Source organism: Aptenodytes patagonicus, chromosome 2 (assembly GCF_965638725.1).
Source record: "Aptenodytes patagonicus chromosome 2, bAptPat1.pri.cur, whole genome shotgun sequence".
In the NCBI taxonomy this organism is placed as follows: Eukaryota; Metazoa; Chordata; class Aves; order Sphenisciformes; family Spheniscidae; genus Aptenodytes; species Aptenodytes patagonicus.
In genome coordinates this window covers 134,714,737-134,735,770 of record NC_134950.1, presented here as the reverse complement: position 1 = coordinate 134,735,770, position 21,034 = coordinate 134,714,737, and the positions used below count along the sequence as shown (strand labels likewise).

The following is a 21,034-nucleotide window of genomic DNA, read 5'->3' as shown; positions in this document are numbered from 1 at the left end:
CTGTCCGACCAAAACAGAGATTCCTTTTTCAAAGCATGGAAAGTATCTGCTTTCAAAGCCATACTGACCTCTCTAGCCACAGCTCTCTTAGGCTCAACCACCCTTCCATCAATCGTGTGAGGTCTTGCAGCCATTGCTGCATCAACTTCAGCCATGGAGGAGAATGTTACAAAACCAAACCCCCTCGATCTTTTGCTTGCAGGATCCCTCATTACCTAGAAATAATAAACACGTTTAAACCATTTCTACCTGTCTCATGTTAAGCTTCACATTAACAACATTTAGAGAAAACATGTAAACTTAATTGACATTTTCCTTGATTTGATTCCAAAACACAATTACAATAAAGTAGCAAGCTATGCTGATTAAGTACATGAACGGCACTGCTTGACATCACAGAAATTCAAACCATTGTAGTCCTCTAAGACTCTACGCGTAACTGAGAAATGCTGCTATATCAGTGACATGTTTATATTTATGTTTGTTTTCTCAAAAAATCAAATACATAATTTCTTTTAAGCTTTCTGAAGACCACAGACTTTAAATTTGTGTTATAAAGTATGTATTTACTGCTCCCAAAACAAATTCAGTGGAGGAACTTCTGCAAGAGTCACCATCCCTGGAGGTATTTAAAAGACGTATAGACATTGCGCTTAGGGACATGGTTTAGTGGTGGACTTGGCAGCATCAGGTTTACAGTTGGACCCGATGATCTGAAGCGTCTTTTCCAACCTAAATGATTCTATGAAAACATCACACAGAAAGATATCCTTTTCCAGCTTTATTGAGGCTGCTTACCACGATATCAGCTTTCTGCCAAAGGTTACCAATCACACAGATGTACAGTGCTCTGTGTAAGCACTCCCTAATGCACTTCAGCCAGTGACACCCAAGTTAATTTTAAACTGCTGACATCGGTGGTTACAGATAATCTCTGAGATTTCACAGGAAACAGCTTATGAATGCTCCCTAACTCTATCAACAGTTTGCAAGGGAAAGCCTGTGCATAGCTTCAACAGACTGAATTACATATAAACCAACCAACACTTAAGAACATTTAATAGTCCATCTCTTCATTAAGCTATCCAGAAAGCAAACTCCACACTTTTACAACTTCTAAACATTCTATGCCATCGTTGCACATTAGTATGCCAAACTTACCACACAGTCTGTAAGCTTTCCCCATTGCTCGTAGTAACTCCTCAAGCTTTCCTCTGTTGTTTCAAAGCTTAAGCCACCAATAAAGAGTTTGCGGAACTGCTCCTTTTCCCTCTATCACAGAAAAGAAGATTACATTAATATCATTAACAATACCACCTCTGCATCAGCACAATTAGACACCAAGTAAGATTTTCTTAAGTGTCAAAAACTTTCCGTAAGACGTATTTTTCAAAATTAGGCTTGGCTCTTTAAATTCTCTACCACGATTCAAGAAATTAAGCAATTTATGCAATTCTATGGGTGCACTTTTACGATACAGATTTAATAATGCGCTGCTTCCCATCTCTCCCTCCAAGTGTTAAGAACAAGGGACCACACTCAAAGACTTCCAGAATAGTCCTCTCAAAGATCTGTAGGAGATGCTTTTTAAAGAAAAGGAAAATAAAAACAAAACCAAAAGTTCTCATTATAGGTAACATGAATTGATTCATACTGTCCAATTCTATTCCAGATGGCATTTATTTCTAAAAACCATTCTGGCTCAAGTTGTTGTACATGAATACTATCATGCTATTTACCCAAGGCATTAAAAATAAAAAATGAAGATACAGCTCACCAAATTCATATTTTCTTATTAATTATTGAAACAAATGAAAGCTGGAGCACCTGTAAAATTAATCTGAGATCCTGTACCACTGGAATTAGTGGTAAACATATCCACCCTCAACAGCAGCAGTATCAAAACTAAGTGGATTCCCTTTAAAACAGAAATTGAATAATACATATTTGCATATGTATCCGCTAATATAAATTACGCTTTCAGTAAGACTTTGTTCTATTACCTTTCAGAGAAATTATCACGGCGCTTGTTCAGCAGAAATTTCTGCTGCGATAAGTACATCATTAGAAAAACCCAGGACCAATAATACGGTATTACATTTACTATTTTGTATGTGGTATTATACGAAAGCAGGAAGGACAACCTTCCAACCTCTACAAGTTAAAAACACTTTTATACTAACTTTTTATACTAAGCAGGCATCGTAATTGTCCTTTTCTACACACAACAGCATCACTAGATTATACATTTTGCAATTTCATACGTCAAACAGCAACAATTTAAAAAACACACTAAAAAGTAGTCCCCTTCCACAAAATCTACGATTTCAGGATGTTGTTTGAAAGAGAACTGTCCTGCTAGGGACAAGAGAACTCAAATGCAATGCTTACTTCAGCTTTATACTGTTAACTAATTTTAAAAATCAAGAAAACCTGCTTGGGTGTTTGATTTTATGTGTTTTCTTTAGAGTGGTAGTTGTTTTTTAAACAACCCAAACACTGCATAGTTAGCTATAACTGACAAACAACATAACCAACTATGCACTGGACATCAAGATAAATGTAAAAGGATATTAGACAACCTATGACAAACAATGAGATTTGGAAAATAAGCAAAATAGTTCAGTGCACAAATGCTTTTAAAAGTATTAAGCCAATCTGCATGTAGACCAACATGTCTTCTGAGGTTGTCCAAGGCAGGCCTGGATCTAGATGCATGTAACAGGAAGACAATTACTGTAGGTAGTACTAAATCAGTTTTTGTTCAAAATGCACCGCCTTATTACCAGCTTGAGATACTGCAGTCTGACAAGGAAGTCAACCATTAGAAAAATAAACTTTGTTCCCCCCAAAATAAATACTGTATTTGAGAATGATCAGTTTAAACATCTCTTAAAAACACTTGGAATCTGCTGTTGGATCTAGTATTTTTTCTTCTAAGGAAGACAGAGGAAGCTAGTAACATCTCCTCCTTGTACAGACAGGCAAAATTAGACACGAGTTTAAAAGCAGCAAACCCATGTTATGCCAAGTTTCCTTTCACCTCATCTCTTAAAAGGAATAAAGGATGCTGCATACCAGACTTGGACTAAAAAGTCATATGCTGCAAGTTGTACTATCATTTATAATTTGAATAGGCTAGCAGAGAAATAATTTTAAGCAACGACACTGCCAGAAAAATCCCCCCCTCAAATTACTTCAGTTCTGCTGCTTGAAAATTGGGGACTACTTGCTACGGTTTCATAGGCCCACAAAAGACACTTCTTCCTATATAACCGATTGTCATGCATCTAATAATGCACATTAATATTCTTATAAAAATATGACAATCAAGCAAATTTAGTAGGCAGGTAGGATTTTTCCAGTGTTAGGTTTACCTTTGAAAACAGTTATAAACATATAAATGAAACTCAAGGAAAGAATGGAATCTATCAGCTGTTAACAACTGCATTTGTTTTTTAAAGGACAAACATATACCACACATTACTAATAAACATTAAACAGAGTAATAACACACTTTACAGATGTATGAATTCTTAGAAACTGTCATCTACCATGTATTAAGTGTCATGCAGCACTGCCCTACCCAGAACAACATCTAGGCACCACAAACATGTTGGGACGCAGCAGTAACAAAATTCACTACCAGCTCTTCAATTAAAACCTATGCGTGAAAATATCATAAACATGTTGTTCCACTAATACATGCACAGCCTCTGGATGCAGAGACTATTTATCTTAAATGTGTCAGTTTTAAGAAGCTCTGGTTAGTCTAGCATTAACCTCCCACCAGGGTCCAGAGAGCTCTGACCATCTGAAGTTTATGCTGAAGCTGTAAAATGTATGATAAAAATCACTATCACTCCAGTCCCTCTCAGAATCTTGATGAAAATCCTCATTTGGTAAAAATGCACACACCCCCAATCCACCCCCACCGAGGCCCACAATATAAAAGCTGGAAGAAAAATCTCTTTCAAGATTTCCATAGTACACTCTGTGGCAGGAACGGAGTGTGAGAAGAAATCTTTATGAACCCTGTAGACTCTTCATTAGTGCTTACTTTAAGCCTTCCTTCACAGGCTTACAGCAGCATTTCAAAGGACTGGAAAATGCGCAGCCTTTACTGGAAGATTCATCATCAGAGCAAGGAGATGTGTTTCTTACAGCAATAATATGTGCACAAATACTCCAAGCTGACCACAGACTTGTGCAGAATCAGAACCCGAGTAACAAAAATGGTTAACAGAAACAAGCAAGTGGGATCTCTGAACTACTACGGCTAGGCCTGCCAAGTAATAAAAAGCTGGGTTTACCGGTCCCAAACTAGAAAGACACTGCTCACTCTCCCCTCCCTCTCCAAGCGCCCCATTAGCCCCTATACGTTCTACAGGGCTTTGCAATCCAGCAGCCCGGTTCTCCCCCTTCCCCGCAGCCTTATGTTAGTTATCAGGAGTGAAGCGGTTACCGTGCCGGCTCCGCCATGTGGCGGATATCAGGAAAACAGGGGCCCCCGCAACTAGAAGGGGAAAATGGCGCCCAGAAGCAGCCATCGCCTCCGGGGACAGCGATGCAACGGGAAGGAAGAACTTCTGGAAGCACCGGCCCCAGATGAGGAAAAAAAAAAAAAAATTAAAAAGATAAATAACACCCGGGTCCTCAGGCTAAACAGGAACCAAGTGCTGCAAACCGCTTCTAGCGTGCACCTACACACACGGTACCAGAAGAGCTTGCAAGCGCTGTTTTCCGCCCCCGCAGATATTAGACGACTAGTATTAGACGACTACAGCTGCCCTCCCGCCTTACCCGCTTTCTCATCCTCGGAGTGATCCTCACAGCCTCACGCACAACCGAATCTCGGCGCCGCCATTTTACCCCTCCCCCTCGCTACCGCCATTACTAGCAGCGCCACCCCGGCCGGTCGCAGGGCAAAGGCGACTCGCCGGACCGCGCACTGACTGACCTCCATAGCCGTGTGTCCCCCTCCAGCGCCACCTTAACGGCAGCTCGGCTAACGGGTACGTCAAGTGATTTAGGAACTCGCCACCCGCCATACACGGCTACCGCAGCTTCCGCCTCCTCTCTCGGCTGCGCACCAGCCCCAACCGCCGCTTCCAGAACCTTCCTCCCCGCTAACGCTTCCTCCGCGGAAAGACATCCAACTCCCTACTCGCAGCGCACCGACCGGGAGCCAGCAGCGGCACCCAGACCTGCGCTGACAGGGGCTCAACCCCACTCGTAACGCCCGGACCCGGAAAAATTCACTCGGTACGCATAACCAAAGGTGCCACCCTCCTTAAAAGCAAACTGAATTTTCCCTTTTCACGTACCATATTCTTCATGGTTTACGTATTCCTGCTTGGGAGTACCGTACAACTGATCAGTAATGGCTGCCTTAACTGTTACGTAATTTGAAATTCAGCTCCACGTAGTGCTAGCGCCCTCCTTCTCCAGCCCAGGCTCGCTTCCGAGGTTTTCGTTTAAAAAAAAAAAAAAAGCCTTGAATCTGGAGCTTAAATATCTCCAAAGGGGCAGCAGTTCTGTATAACGCCCCTACGTGTTTTTATCACGTAATAAAAAGTCATCAACTCCGTCAGTAATGGCCGTCTCCGAAATGAGCCGAAGGAGCCGTCGTCGTCGAGCTTATCCGCTTCGACAGCCGCCGGAAAAAGCCGAAACGGGAATGGAAGCCCATTCGACTCGCTTCGGCAATTTCCGGAATTTGCCGAAGCAGACAACAACGGCGCTCGGAACCTGCTCGGCCATTTCCGGAGAAAAAGACGCAGCCGTCATCGACTATCCAGCCCGTTCGGCAATTTCCGACAACGGAAGAGGCTCCCAATACATACCCCGAGCAGAGCCGAAACGGCCCCGATCACGACTGGCACCGTGTCGCTTTTTTTTCCGGAAATTGCCGAACGGCCCCCGAAGGCTCAAACCTCAAAGCGAGGGCTTATAATTAGCCGAAGGCGGCCTCGTATCGCGCCCCCCCCCCACGCACACACACCCCGTGCGGCCACCTGTGGTACTGGCAGGGAGCGGGCGGGAGCAGAGCGAAGCGCACCCCCGAAATCTCCCCCCGTTGCTGGCAGCCTAAGCCCCTCCGCCCGAGCAGGAGGAAGTGATAACTACCCAGATTTTGGCGCCAGCGCCGACACATCGCGGGGGCCCAGGAGCCAGCGGAGGGAGGCGGACTTCGCCGCAGCCTGCTCCACTCTACTCCGCACCGCCGACGTCGGGCGCGCCGCCCGCTCCGGCACTCTGTTCTTCCTTCCTCCCCTCCCTCCCTCCCTCCCTTGTTCTCTCTTCAGCGGCCCCGCACGCACCGCGACAAAGGGTGAGTGCTGCCGCCCCGCGCACCAGGGAAATGGCGCTGGAGCTGCTCCTTTCTTCCCGCCCCCTCTTTTCCCCCCTCCCCCAGCTCCCGGGGAAAGCCAGCACGGATCCACTCGCGGCTCCTCACCCGCAGCGAAGCCTCCTCAGCCGACTCGAACCTCCCTCCCCACTAATAAAAGAGTTTTCGAGCTCCCCCCCGGTGCTTTCCGAGCCCGCTTCCCTCCCCCCCGCACCCTCGCTAACGACTAGGCCTCCCCGCCGCAACGCGGGAAATGGCCGCGCTCCAAACGGCCCCCTCGGCCACGCCGCAACGAGCTTCAAACCCACACCGGCGCTCCCTGCCCGCCCTCCCCGCTCCCGGGGCTCGCCGGGGCCGCCCTCCCGCACCGACTGAGGGCCTCGCTCCACGGCGGGCGGCGTCCGCTCCGGCCCAACGCGCCCTCATGGCGGCGGCCATCATGGCGGCTGCAGTTACCGGGCGCCGCGGGCCCGCTCCCCCGCCCGCCGCCCCCGGCTCACCCAGTCGCTTTCTCTGTCGCCGCGAGGCATCTTCCTTCTTTTGGACGCCTGACGCGGTCCTGCGCTAGCCCCCCGTTGGAGAGACGTCTTGGCCCCCCTCCTGTGCTGGCGGCGACGACGGTAGGAGGTTGCAGCTCGCGCGTAGGCGGCGTCGTGCGCTCTGCCCCGTCAGCCGCCGGCGCGCAGTGCTCGGCCAGCCCAGCCCCGCCAGCCGCCGCGCCCGCCCTGCGCCGCGCCGCGCTGCCGCCCAGCCGCTCCCCACCCCCTCCCTCCCTCCCTTCCTTCCCCCACCCCCCGCCTCAACCCCCCTCAGATGTCGCTGTTGCCGCCGCTGCTCAGTGCGCGCAGGGCGAGAGCGAGGAGGAGACGGGAGACCCGAGCGGCTGGGCACCATTGAAGTCTGTATCCTTCTCTCTCTCCCCCTCTTTCTCTCGCTCCAGCCGCCTCCTTCCCCCCCACTCCCCTTCCCTCTGCGCCCCGCGGCGCGGGCCTCGCCTGCGGGCCGCCGTGGGGAGATGCGGGGCGCAGCCCGCCCGCCTCCCCCCTGTCAATACGCCGCCGCTTCCATGGCGGCGGGCGGTAACGGGCGGAGCGGGGCTGCCGGGGGGCCGCGGCCCCGGCGCTTGCACGGCGCCTCCCGGCCCGCGCGGGAGAGAGGGAGGAGGGCCCCGGAGCGAGCGGGCTTTGCCGCGGGGAAGGAGGGCTGCGCCGGGGGGCGGGGGCAGCGGCACCCGCGCGGCGGCGGACGCGCTCGGGAGACAAAGCCAGCCCGCCACCGCCGAGGGACGGCCTCCGCGACCGGGCGTCCCTGCCCCGGGAGGCGGCGGTGGCGGCGTGTGCTGGGCCCGGGGGAAACGTGGCGGGGTGGGGGAGGCGGCGTGGAAGGGGCCCCTGGCGGCGGGGGCGCGGCGCACAGCGCCCGCCGGGCGGCGGCGGCTGCCTGGGGCGGGAGCGGCGGGCCCCCTCCCCCGGCCCTCGCTGTGGGGCGGCGGGCCGGCCCCGCGCCGCCCGGGGCAGTCCTGTTAGCTCCCCCGGGGCGTCCCCGCCGGCCTCACGTGCGCCCACCACAGGCCCGAGGCGCAGCCTCCCCCAGCAGGCCTCTGCAGGGCTGCCTTTATTTTCTGGTGGGGGTGGAACAGGGTTTTTATTATTATTACTGTTACTGTTGTTTCTTTTCCCCTTCCTCCTGCCTTTGAAACGGGGACAAGACAAGCCCCTCTGCGCTAGGGCCCTGGTCCCTGCCCTCCTTCCACCTCACCTACCCCACCGCCTATGGGACTGCCAAAATCCACCTCCCGTCTCAGGGGAGAATTGGGTGGGATTGCTGAGTCCGGGAGGTTTTCTGGCCTTGAAGGACTTTCTCTTTTGCCTTGCCCAGGCGTATGGGGAATTCTAACAGTTCTATAGTTTGCAGGGGCGGGGACAATACATGTCTAAGGAGGTGGCCAGTATGAGAAATGACATGGAAAAGGGGATGGATTGTGTTCAACATCACTTGCATAGGTTAAATATGTAGTATGTACAGCTTAGCTGAGTTAATATTGCTCTAGGACCTTAACTCTTGCAAACTTGAGAATCGGAAGGCAACGTTATAGTTGCGTTAAGATAAATATTTGTTGTTTATAAACATTTACTATGATGTAAGAGTAATGGGTGACTCATTATTACACCGCAGATATGTAGCTGCTCCCCACCAGATTCGCAGTTAATATACCTAGGTATATCTCGATTAACTGCTAGAATCTGAACTCTTGTTCTATTGGGTTTAAGGAAATAAGCATCCCTGATGGTCCTCCCCCTTTTCCCTAGAAGCACCTCTGTGCCTTAGAAGGCCTTGGGAAAAACCTTTTTTCAACCCTATATACCACTTTGTCAGTGTCATTTATCCTGGCTAGCATAATGGTGCGTTACTGGGTTATGCCGGACAAAGTAGTAACCTACTTTTTGTTCTGGATTTAATCCGTATTAGAAATGTTATATGCAGTGAATACATGGGGGTTGGAACAAGGACCATGCTTGTATTGGGATGCCTTTCTTTGAGTAATGTAAACTTCCTTTTAATTGTCATGCATTTTTCTAGTAAAAGCTCTGCAAGTCTGCAATAAAAATGGCCTCCAATAAAACTACATTGGTAAGTTCATGCACACCTAAAGTATATAAGGATTTAATCAACATATTTTTCTTCAAACTTATAACTTGGCATCTCCATTTAAAAGATACATCCACATCTCCCCTCCCCAGCATTATTCTGACCAAAATTTCAGATCCAGAAAGTAAGGCTACTAGAAAGGACATTGTCTTTGGCTTTAATAAATCTGCCATTTCTAAAGAGACTTGTTGGGAAAAAAAAAATTAAAGGACTCTGCACTATTTCATGTGTACTATAGTAGAAAACACTAAGGATTTTTTTAGCCTCCTTTCAGCACACCATGTAATTCATTATATATGTAAAAAAAAAAATCCAAGTCATGTATTCATTTAATTTCTCCCAGTGTATTTGGGGAAAACTAATTGTCTGAGAAAAGGCAGTCTTTACAGATGAAAAATAGTATTATTGGGAAATGATGTGGCGTAGTTAAGATGCCTTTTGAAATGATTTTTAACAAATAACAGTTTCTTTGAATTTCATAGGAGCAGAGATTATCAGATGTCAACCCCTCCTGGACCATTTTAATGATGCATTCATGGATCTCAAGTCCTGTAAAGCTTTGCTTGACATTAAAATATGGACTTCTAAGGGCAGTTGGTTGCTGGTTACCATTCAACTAATAATGATACATAGTTTTGTGAAAGACAGAACTGAAGAAGTATAGCGTGAGATGCTTCTGAGGTTGAGGCGGGGAAGTAAGCAGAAATACACGTGTACAATTAAAAATTTGGATAGCGGAACAACTGATTTGTAATGTACTCAGAAGGCCTGTTCTTAAATTTACTGAAATGATTACTGGTTGACCCAGATCGAGATATATTAAAAACTTGTATTAACTCCTGGCTTAGAAGTGCAATGGAGTGCTTCCTTTATATTGTACGATAACAAACTATATTAAAAGATTTCAGCAAGGTGAATGTCTGAACTTTCAGTTAGTAATTGATTGCCCACTTTTCCCTAATTTGAGTGAGAGAAGGAGTTAGCCAGCCTGGGGAGGGGTTCCTCAGGACACAGAAAGAATCTGTGAATGCAGTATTTTTAATCTTTTGATGTTGTTGAGAATTTTGCTGCACAGGTCAGGAAAATCAGTTATGGTTCCCATGGGAACCATAACTAATTCTGCTTCATTATGTATTTGCATGCAAAACCTAAATGTATTAAGGGATAGTGTAGCTCTGAAACTGTAATTCCAATTTTGTTACCTCTTGTATGTTAAAACCCTTCACCACAGTGTCACATCAGCGTTTTAATCTTGCCCCTCAAAGAAAGAGTGATTATCCACTGGAGAGCATCTGCATCTGTCATATGTGACTTCTGAATGCAGAAAGGGAAATGAGCCATAGATGAGCATTCAGTGGTCGAATGCCCAAGTTACAGCTTACAACGTGCAACCCTAGAGAAGGGAGCTTCAGGGGTCTAGTGGACATGTAGTACCCTTTAACTTCAGTCAGGTACCACATTCACTTGTGGGCCAAGATTTACCTTGGCTTGTGTAATCTCAGAATGGACAGGTTTTTAACAAATGTTCGGCATTTCTGCAGGCTCTGCAATCAAGTATTGTTTTAATAGGTTGGAAAGGCTCAAGAGTTTGGAAAGCAGTGCTGATGCACATGAGACCTAATTAAAACAAAAAGCAACATACTCTTGATTTCATTATTTCTTACTGCACTTCAAGAAAAAAATACAGACCCCCATGATGTTCATGTTCTTCTGTGGAAGATTATATAGATACTGAAGTCTTATAAAGTAAAAAAAAAATTGTTGCTTTAATACAGAAATCCAAAACGTTTATCTTTAAGTGACAAGAATTAGTGAAGCCGAAAAGAGTACCAGAAAACAATCTTCCATTGAATCAAAGAATTTTAGTCCAACGGAGAACACAGATGGAGATGTTCCCCACTTGTAGCCTGCTTGCCTCATCACCAGTAATTATAATGTTATTACTATGGTATAGTGAGTCTGTGTCTTTTGGTTTTCCCCCCCCCTCTGCTTCTTTTTTGTTTGTTCGTTTTCCTCATCTCTACCCGTTTCTCTTTTTCACACTTCCATTTCTTGAAAGAAGCTGCCTTCATAGAAGAGTTGGACATCTTAATGTTTTTATTTTCCTTCAATTTCAGTCTTACATTCTTTTTCCTGTGGAGGCAAAAAAAGCCAGTGTGCTTAAGTTGACACTTTTCAGACATGAATGCTGTGGTCAAAATACACCTGGGATATGCTGGCAGTTAAAATCTAATTGGAAATAAATGCTCCGTTTTAGATAATCTCTGTTCTATGCTTCCAAATCAAAACAAATGTCACATGAGATATAATCATATACAGAAACTTGCTGTTTGAAAGAGAAACTTGAAACTTTTCCTGGTCTTCATTGTTTGCACCTTCAATTCATGGGTTGCTAACCAGAGTAAAGCTGTTTTGGGGAGGGAGGGGAAAATTAATTATGAAAAACAAGGGGCACAAAGACAGGGCTTTGGAAAGAAAGAATTGGCTTCAAATCTTCAGTTTACAAAAAGATGACAGTTTTTCTTGTGTCTAACTTTTTTTTTTTTTTTACCACATCAAGAGAAAATTCTACAAAGTCTAAAAATTTGACAATTTCAAAATTGCTTCGCAGTGTTCTCAAACTAACACGTGTTAATTCTAGAGAGGACTAGAGAAAGGCCATCAAGCAAATAGAGGTGCTCTGTGATTTTTGCTTGTCTGTTTTCTGTTCTATAGGAAGTGCATTAGTGAGGAATTAGTTCTGTCCGCTTTGATTTAGGGTGCTGCATGACTATATGTTTTAGGAGCTTAATACTGCTCCCATTAGTTTATGGCTGCCACTTCAACAATTTCCTTACAAGGTGCGGTCCAAAATGGCAAGCAAACTGCTTTGGGTCTGCTAGTGCTCCAGAAATGTGATATGACAACATGATAGGCTTGTTCCGGCCTTTTTAAGATTACAAACAAGGAAATTCTGAAATGTGTCCTTCTATTACTATTTAATAGTGCCTTATTAAACTGGGAATGCCTTGAGGATGATGTGGATGTAATATTTATTTTAAGAACTTAAAGAATACTATTTGAAGTATCGAATGTAAACTTAAAACACTTTTAAAGTTTTTTAAGTTAGCAAAATTTCATTTACGTGTTAAGTGCTGCACTTAAGCGTAGCTGTCTTAAATTTTTGCACCTTTGTGACATCTGTTTGAATGTAAGTTACATCGGTGCGTGGCTAAGAATAATGAGAAGGGACTGCAATAATGGAATGCTCCTAGCATGCATCCTGTTCAATAGTTACAGGTTACTGTTGAGTATTTTGCTTATTGTAGCAATACATCATAAACTTTGCTCCCATCAGCTTCTCCTTTTTTTTTTTGGAAAAGGTAGTAACCACCTTTTTTTGTGTAGCATCCCTTTTCTATTTTATGCATTTTCACAGTTCCCTTATTACTTTTCTTTACTTCTGCCTTATGCTGTTTCGTGCCCTCTGCCTTTTCACAGGCATAGAGTTAACTCTTAGAAGCTTCATAAATTTTTGAGCATGTAGCACTGAGAATTAAATTTATAAGGGGAGTGGAGGCACTGAGTGTATGGACAAAAATATTTCACCTTTTTAAAAACTGGTGTTGGGTATCTCATTAAGCAACCGAAAAAACCCAAAACTTTAACATGTCTTGCTCAGGTTACCTGACCACATGCACTAACGTAAAAGGAGTCTGAGCTTCTGGCTTTAGTGTGAATAAGTACATGATTCTTTGCTGTTTACTGAGCGAAGTTGGATTTGGCCAGTGAAGTAACTGTGTAAAGCAAAAGAATGAATAATGTCATTCTGAATTTCTTTTGTAGCACAAAATGGGAAAGAAACAGAATGGCAAAGGTAAAAAAGTTGAAGAGGCAGAGCCTGAAGAATTTGTTGTGGAGAAAGTCCTGGACAGACGTGTTGTAAATGGAAAGGTGGAATACTACTTGAAGTGGAAAGGATTTACAGAGTAAGGCATTACCTATTATTTTTTTCTGATAGAATGCTAAATACCATTTATTTGAAATAACTATGCAGAGAGGGGATTGGATGATGGGGATACATTTTAAAGAACTTCAAGGGAAGGACATCCATAAATGCATATTCAAGCGGGGCAGTCAAGTATGAAAATAAAACAGAAGATACGTAGCTTAGTGTTTGTGCTACATAAAACGTTCCAAGACTTTTACCAAGTCCTTAGTGATCATTCTTTTACCACTGTTCTTTGATTTAGCTTGTGTCAGTATCTATCAAGGTAAGCTAGACTGACAGTTGTTACGTATGTGGTGGAATGAATGTTACTTCTGAGTAAGAAATTTTGCAGGGATTTGAACTGTAGGCAGCTCTGAAGCGATGAATTTGAAGCAGATAGTTTGCTTATTAGTCACTTTTCTGAACTGCTCTCAAATTAGATTAATTTGCATAAGGAATTCTGTGGCATGGTTGCCTTCATTAGGCATACCCGAAAGGTATCTTTGGAGTCTCTTTCCCAGGACTTACAGAAGCACAACAAAACCTTACAGTGGACTTAAAAAGTTGATTGTTAAAGAAAGCACATAGTTGTGCCTCCTCTCTCACTCCCATGACACTTTCTGGCAGACTACTTTACTAGCTGAAAAAAGGTAATGCACCTAACATTTGAACATAAGTAGTTACATACGCAGTCATGTTATTGTTGCATACCTCCCAAAGTGATTGCATTGCAACATTCTGCATTCTAGCACCTGAAATTTGTGTAGTGATAAGTGCATAAACACAAAACATAATGTATTTAGTATTCGAGGGTCTGATTTGAAGTTGTAAAAATATGTTTTAGTAACTGAAAATAATTTGTAGGCATCCTGCTTGTGCAGTAGCACTGTGGCAGTATTTGTGCATGAGGACTCCTGATTAGGTACTTAGTTGTTGTAGGGAATATTCATGGACTTCTTAAAATTTTAGTTAACAAAATACACTCACTGGAACATTTGCACTGTGCAGCTCTGGACGTGGAACCTTTGTTCCCTCCTGTAGTCAACTGCAGGAGGGAGATAGTTCTAGGTATAGTTGATCTCAGTGCTGTGAGACAACTTTTGAGAGCATTCCTCGTGAACAGAAGCTTAGACATATATACTTACACTGTTTGTAGTGAGTGTTGTGTACATTCTGTTCTCTGTAACTCTTAGTGCTCACATCATACGGTTGGTTTGCATGGACAGTCTTTAGAGGAACCAGGGAAGGGAGTCAGTTTAAACGAACAGGTAGGTTTTGGTAGAGTGGGGATTGCTTGTTTTAACTCCTGTGATCCCACCCAGATCATAGGAGTTAATAGAGCTGCTTATTTTGTATCTCCAGTTTAAGAACATTGTTTTTCAACAGTAGCAGAGCATACTTCTTTCAGTAATCAAATGCAGTACATGAAGGTTACTAAAGACGGCAAGGTAAGCATCCTTAGGTTTAAGAAACCTGCCTTACATAATGAGAAAAAGATTAACTTGCTTAAGGTGAGCCATGTGGCTAGTTTTACGTTTTTCTTCTTTTCCTAGTTTTACATAAATGTGTGTATGTTTCAGTGCTGACAACACATGGGAACCTGAAGAAAACTTAGATTGTCCAGAGCTAATCGAAGCTTTTCTGAACTCTCAGAAAGCTGGTAAAGAAAAAACAGATGGTGCCAAAAGAAAATCTTTGTCAGATAGTGAATCTGATGATAGTAAATCAAAGAAAAAGCGTGATTCTGTAAGTATATGTTCATGTGCTAAGCTTTGTTTTTCCTGTGTCTCTTCCTTACCGCTCCATCCCCATCCCTCCCAAAATCCTGTTGTGACTTTGAGAATGAGACCAAACATGGGTTTAAAACTGTAAAAATCACACAACACGTGGAACTGTGGTTTGAAAAGGGTAGTCATTCATGGTGGTTAATGAGACTACCCAAATGGTGGGTAAAAAATCATTGATTGACATGATGACTAAAAGTTCTTGCATTGTCCCATGATGCTTACTGAATAATTGAAAGTAAGACTGGTATAAGAGTTATTTACGAGTGATATGAAGTGGTTAGTTTGTATTAGAGCAAAAGGTTCATGAATGGAACAAAGATTAAGTTCTGTTTTGGCTTTCATATTTAGTATATGGTTTTAAATAGGTGAGCGGCAAGATGGCAAAATGTGGAGGCCAGGTAGTTAGATTAGGACCAGACATGATGGTGGAGAGGGAGTAGAAAGGGCGACTGAAGAAAGCCTACCTTTTCTTAAAGGTCTGGGTTTCTCCTACAGTTTAAATGAACGAACAACATGACAAATTTAGTGCTGATAAGTACAAAATAACGCGCATATAATAATGTGCTCAGTAGTTCACATTTTTCTCTGTAAACTTTCAAACTAGCAATTTGAAACGAAGCTGGTTGGCAATGTCAGTGGTTTACTGAAGACAGCTGTTGGATGTGTGGTTACTGTCAAAAAAGTTGGAAGGCATCAAAAGGACTAGTTCATGAACAATACAAAGAATATTTTGGTTTCTGTATAAAGTCAATTGTGTGTCTTCATCTGGTACAGTAGTGGCCACTGTCTCAAAAAGGATATTGTGAAACTAGAGGAATTAATACAGGAAATAGTCGTGATATTCCTTACCACCAGCACGATCTCAGTGAGCTGAGAAGAGTTGAGGTATTCCCCAAGGGTGCAGTTTCATGGTTGGCTTAAGCCAACCCAAGGCTGTTGTTTTGCTGAAAAGGATGTGTTTTTCCCAATTCCAGGAGTGCATTTTTGCTTTGCCTCTTTTGTTGCTTTTACTGGCCATGCTTGTTTGTTTATCTACTATAAGGATTTTTAGATCACTTGTTTCATCTATTGAGTTTTCAGAAATAAATGCTAGAAACATTGATGTAAAATTCCTCCATTGTTAATCTACATCTGAATGACTTGGCTTGAATATTAGTCAGGAAAAAAAAAAAATGTACTCCTCAAACAATTATATGTAATTACAGCTTTTATAATTATGTAAGGCTATGTTTTTTGTTCTGATATACACATATATATACACACACACAAGAATGCATGTATCTAGCTCTAATGCCGAAATAGAATTTTATCTTAAAACTAGATAACAATCTTCTAACTTACTCAATAGGTTGATAAACCAAGAGGGTTTGCAAGGGGTCTTGATCCTGAGCGGATAATTGGGGCTACGGATAGCAGTGGAGAGCTTATGTTCCTCATGAAATGGTAAGTCTTACATCCACAGTTCTGGTCTATATTGAGGGAGGGCAGGCAGTTGCACTTAGGCTAATAAGGCAACTTCATTTCAGGAGTAAGACAGCTGGTGATCTCCTTATTAACCTTGTATTCTTAGAAAAACAAAGCTTGTATGATCAGTTAGCACTTAATTCTCTCTTCCTTCCAAAATGAAAATAACTAGGTTCTATTGGTTCAGTTTTACAGAAGTAGAAATTTGAAAGGTAAATTCTGATAAAATACAGAAAAATTGTTATTTGTACGGAAAAGCTGGATCTCGGTGGTGTTCTTGCTGAGGGAACAGTAGGCAGAACTCCAGCTTCACACGTTTCAATAAGCAGAAGCCAGCTGCTGGATAGCCAACCTTTTAACCAACCCAAGTGCCAGCTGTTCTGCATGCAACCAAGTGGATAGAGAATTGGAAGGAACTAGTGGAGGAAGCTGAGGTTGAGTTGGAGAACAAACAATATGAAGGAGAGGTTTATCATTATGGACTAGTAAGAGTGGAGAGTGATGGGGGGAGTTTGCATCGTTGGGAGGCTAGAGGGAGACCAGCTTCGTTTAGCTACAGTGTTGACGGAAGACTTCTTGTGTCTCCTTAGTGAACAAGTAGGATAAAATTAAATTGTTTTTCCAGTGTTGAGAATACAAGAGATTGAATTAACGTTTGCTGGGGGTCAGATTTCTTACGGTGTTGGGATGAGAAGAATGATAGCTTTCCACAGCCTTCGAGAAGGGCATAATTTTCTGAATGGAGTCAAACTGAGTGGTCTCCAGAGAAATGATTTGTCATGTGATGTGCCTGGACTGCTGAACATTAGTGCTTTGGAAGATTCTGTCTCCCTTCTGCCTTTTCAAATTCTCTGTAAATTTTATGTGAAACTTAGAAGAGTTGCAAAATACAGATCGTGACTATTTGAATTTCTGTAGTGATAATTGGCAAAATCAAACACAAAGGAAACGTACAAAAAAAAAGTGCTTTTTTGTTTAGTTCAGTTGCAGTTGATTAGTTTTTCCATAAATGATTGTAGGCAACAAACATATACATGAATATGTATGCATAAAACTGACTTGTAAAGGCAGCATACACTTTAAAATGGAATCTGAAGCATGTCAGACTGGAAGTTTGTTTTATTACCCCAAGACAGTATCAAGAATAGCGGTATGAAATATAGCAAGTTACTTGCATAAACAGTAAATACAATTTGGATGTAAGTACCACCTCTTAAGACTGATGCTATTGATTTTTAAGTCTCACTTTGAAGATTTGATTATGCTTTAAAACACAAAATTAGCAAAGTTTTACTTCTTTCATTACATACTGCAGTAGGTAACTGTATAAATGGTTCCCCTTTGAATAGCGTTTTCCTTTCAAACAGAAAAAAACATGGGAAGGGAAGGAAGATACAGCTGTGAAACCTTGCCATTAGCATGGAAATGCTTGGTAGCTATAGTGAAAGGTATACTGAAAACTGATTTCTAGCTGACATTCTTTTCAGAACTTATGACCTGTCAAGAGCTGCTAAATTTACTGAATTAATGATCATGCATTTTCTTAAATCCCACTCTCTTCTACACCAGGAAAGACTCTGATGAGGCAGATCTGGTCCTGGCCAAAGAAGCTAACGTGAAGTGTCCTCAGATCGTAATCGCTTTTTATGAAGAGCGACTAACTTGGCATTCATGCCCAGAAGATGAAGCACAATAATTGTTTGCGTTGCTTTTTTATATATATGAATATTAAAACCTGAAATTTGATTTATTAGCAATGTGAGAAGCATACATTCTAACAAGAATCAAATTTGATATTTTTTTGAAGTAGTACGTTTTGCATCAACAGCAAGTAAATAAAAGCTTTCTGCAACTTGTTTCATTTATCACAAGAGAGCATTTGATACTACTACTTCCTCCATATTAGGTAAAAGCTTTTATAAAACATTCATAAACTTCCATAGTTATTACAGAATCATAATGAATGTCTAAACAAACTCACGGATGTTTTGTAGTCTTCTATACTATTGATGTGCATGTATCTTCTTTACCCAAACCTAGCCCTTTAAACCTGTAGAATCATTCTTTTTAGTATTTGGGGTCACTTGGTCCCAAGAAGACCAGGCGAAAACTAACTTTGTAGTAATTTGAATGTTATCAGACTGTATATTGTTTACTTTATTGTAAATACTGGTGAACAGTGGTCAATAAAATAGTTTTATATTCTTCCTTTATACTGATAGGCTGTGACTCTTTTGAAGCGGTATGATATTTCTGAACTTTTGATATGTTAAGCTCTCAATTCATAATATATTTAACTGTAAGTTGTTTTTTGGGGGTAGATTGATTAATTAATATGACCCCATTGTTACTCTGTAATCACAATACGAGACAAATACCAGGCTTTGATTCTTTGTATTTTTTTGTGAACAATGCCTGAGGCATACTTTTTTTCAGTCGGGATGGGCCTGTGAAATGAATGTGCTTTGGGTACTTGTTTAAGTCACAGATAGCAACCGTACTGCTATGGTATGGTTGTATGGTCACAAGGCCGAGTGGTCTCTGCAGACGTACTAGGAAATATTTGACATGTGTTGACAGTATCAGCCTTTGCTTTAATTTCAGGTCTTAATGCAAGGCTATACTGTAACTAGCAGTGTTTCGGATGGAATTAGCTCTGCCTTTAAAGTAGAATATTTTACTGAAGATACCAAGTGATATACTTTAAACAAAAGATTTTGTTTCCATTTCAGATTGAATTTTAAAATGAGTCCTATAATCAGCTGCTTGCAGAATGCCTTCAGAAGGGCAGAAGTAAGGGGTGGGGAACTCAGGAGGAGGAGGAAAGTTGCCTTTTTCCATTCTTCCTTCAGTTGCCATTCCTTTTTTGACTTGCTTTCATCTATACACCTTCTTCTATTTGTGTTTTGACTACCATGGTATAGTTTGCCTTGATCTGTGCCTCTATATGTCAATGGCCAAGCTTGTTTCAGAATTCCCCTTAATTTAGAGTTTTGACTAAAAAAAAAAAATCCTGTAATAAGCTACTGTCAGTGCCCTAGGTGAGACAGTTAAATTGCCCAGCTATGTTTTCTTAGAAGCTTAAAAAAAGACGGTATTCCTGGAAACCCTCGTATGGTGTGCTGAGGAGCGGATGAAGGAATTTAGTCTGTGCTTGATGTTCTTTTGATACTGTTTCACAAATCATTACTATAACTACTTGTCCTCACATAGTTTCAAAAGCCATTTACATTGTGAATCAAAACTTGTAAAACACTTAATTATAGTTAAACACTGGGGTGGCTAAACTGATGCTAAATTACCCTTTTATGTGTAACTGCTTTGTCTTGTCAAGATTTTTTATTATTGGGTTTGGGCAGAATTCAGTCGCTGTCTATTTATGGCTCTAGGAAAAATCTGGTATCCCTGTTAGTGTGGGCGTTCCCTTGCACCGAGTAATGATAATTTCAGAGCCTAGCTAGTTTCTCTTGCCTGTTCCTTAGACAAATGACCCTGAATTTGTCATATGTGTAAGTCTTCTACAGAGTTCATGGCTGTCTTGGTTTCGGCTGGGATACAGTTAATTTTTTTCCTAGTAGCTGGTACAGTGCTGTGTTTTAGATACAGGATGAGAGCAAAGTTGGTAACACACTGATGTTTTAGTTGTTGCTGAGCAGTGCTTACACTAAGTCAAGGACTTTCAGCTTCTCATACTGCCATGCCAGTGAGGAGGCTGGAGGTGTGCAAGAAGCTGGGAGGGGACACAGCCAGGACAGCTGACCCCAGCTGACCAAAGGGATGCTCCATATTATATGACGTCATGCTGAACAAAAAACGGGGGAGTTAGGCGGGGGTGCGGCCACTGCTCAGGAATTGCTGGGCATCAGTCAGCAGGTGGTGACCAATTGCATTGTGCATCACTTGTTTTGTATATTCTTTTACCATTTTTATTATTTTCCCTTCCTTTTCTGTCCTATTAAATTGTCTTTATCTCAACCCATGAGTTTTACCTTTTTTCCGATTCTCTTCCCCCATCCCACTGGGGGGGGGGGGGTGTGAGCAAACAGCTGTGTGGTGTTTAGCTGCCTGCCAGGTTAAACCACAATAATGGCTTAATTCTTTGGGGCCTATAATAGGAGTATTTATGCACCTAGTATGTAGGATGCTGAAACCCTTGGTTTTTTACCCAGTAGCTTGAGAAATATGCCGGCTAAACAAGAATTCCAAAGCAGCTTGTGTTCTCCCGCCTGCTTCTTCAGTATGGAGTGCTTTTTTAAAGAGTTAAAACTGTTACTCTACAGTTTGTGTTTTATTGTCTGAAACTTCGCAGTTTCTATACTTTGTTTCAAGTGTGGATATCAAGCTTATATGAAGTTGCTGATTTGAAGCAATAACAGGCTAAACAGTTGATTTAAATTATCAGTTATTGTAAGTGGTAGACATAGATTTTTGTTGAAAGGTTGATTCTCCTTAATTTGTAACCCTTAAAATAGAGATTTGCAACTAGATACAGCTTTTACATTATATTTGGTTCTTCCTTCTGACTATCCGTAAAAGTGCACTGTATTCACATTTAAACAACTTTACAGCTTGTTAGACAATTACTTAGATTTCAAGTTTTTTACATTATGACGGTAGAAATGCTGAGTGGTATTTGTTTCCTTTTTTTTTTTCTCCTCACTTTGTGTCAAACTGCATTTTGATAGTAATGAAATGCAACACTTTAAAGTTACGAGTTCTGTAAAATGCTGAATGTGCTGCATACATATGCAAAAAGTTAACAAATGTTATTAAAATTAACTGATTAAATAAATGAGATATCTTCTGTAGTTA

At 42.5% G+C, this 21,034-nt stretch overlaps 2 protein-coding genes across 11 annotated transcripts in view; one reads left to right on the top strand and one right to left on the bottom strand.

Annotated features, from left to right (window-relative positions):
• Nucleotides 1–7,037, bottom strand: part of HNRNPA2B1 (heterogeneous nuclear ribonucleoprotein A2/B1) — a 15,969-nt gene extending 8,932 nt beyond the window's left edge. For 4 of the 7 annotated variants that reach the window (XR_012994718.1, XM_076331299.1, XM_076331298.1 and 1 more), the window contains exons 1-3: nucleotides 6,853–7,037; nucleotides 1,162–1,272; nucleotides 69–215 (exon numbers count right to left, since the gene is read on the bottom strand). Coding sequence is in view for 6 of the 7 variants with exons in the window: in XM_076331299.1 (XP_076187414.1) it covers nucleotides 69–215; nucleotides 1,162–1,272; nucleotides 6,853–6,882 (288 nt within the window). In the remaining variant the exon portion in view is untranslated. Of the gene's footprint in view, nucleotides 1–68; nucleotides 216–1,161; nucleotides 1,273–5,327; nucleotides 5,642–6,852 lie in introns of those variants that run through there. The other 3 variants (XM_076331300.1, XM_076331304.1, XM_076331301.1) reach the window with 2 other exon arrangements.
• CBX3 (chromobox 3) lies at nucleotides 6,295–21,034 on the top strand. 4 transcript variants are annotated; one of them, XM_076331306.1, is made up of 6 exons: nucleotides 7,150–7,250; nucleotides 8,933–8,983; nucleotides 12,827–12,969; nucleotides 14,552–14,717; nucleotides 16,107–16,201; nucleotides 17,792–21,034. In XM_076331306.1, exons 2-6 carry the CDS (start codon nucleotides 8,960–8,962, stop codon nucleotides 17,916–17,918), a joined length of 555 nt encoding a protein of 184 aa, XP_076187421.1. In that variant the 5' UTR covers nucleotides 7,150–7,250; nucleotides 8,933–8,959; the 3' UTR covers nucleotides 17,919–21,034. The 4 variants fall into 4 exon arrangements, with proteins under 4 accessions (XP_076187423.1, XP_076187421.1, XP_076187422.1 ...); XM_076331308.1 differs by lacking the exons at nucleotides 7,150–7,250; nucleotides 8,933–8,983 and adding an exon at nucleotides 6,295–6,334; XM_076331307.1 differs by lacking the exon at nucleotides 8,933–8,983.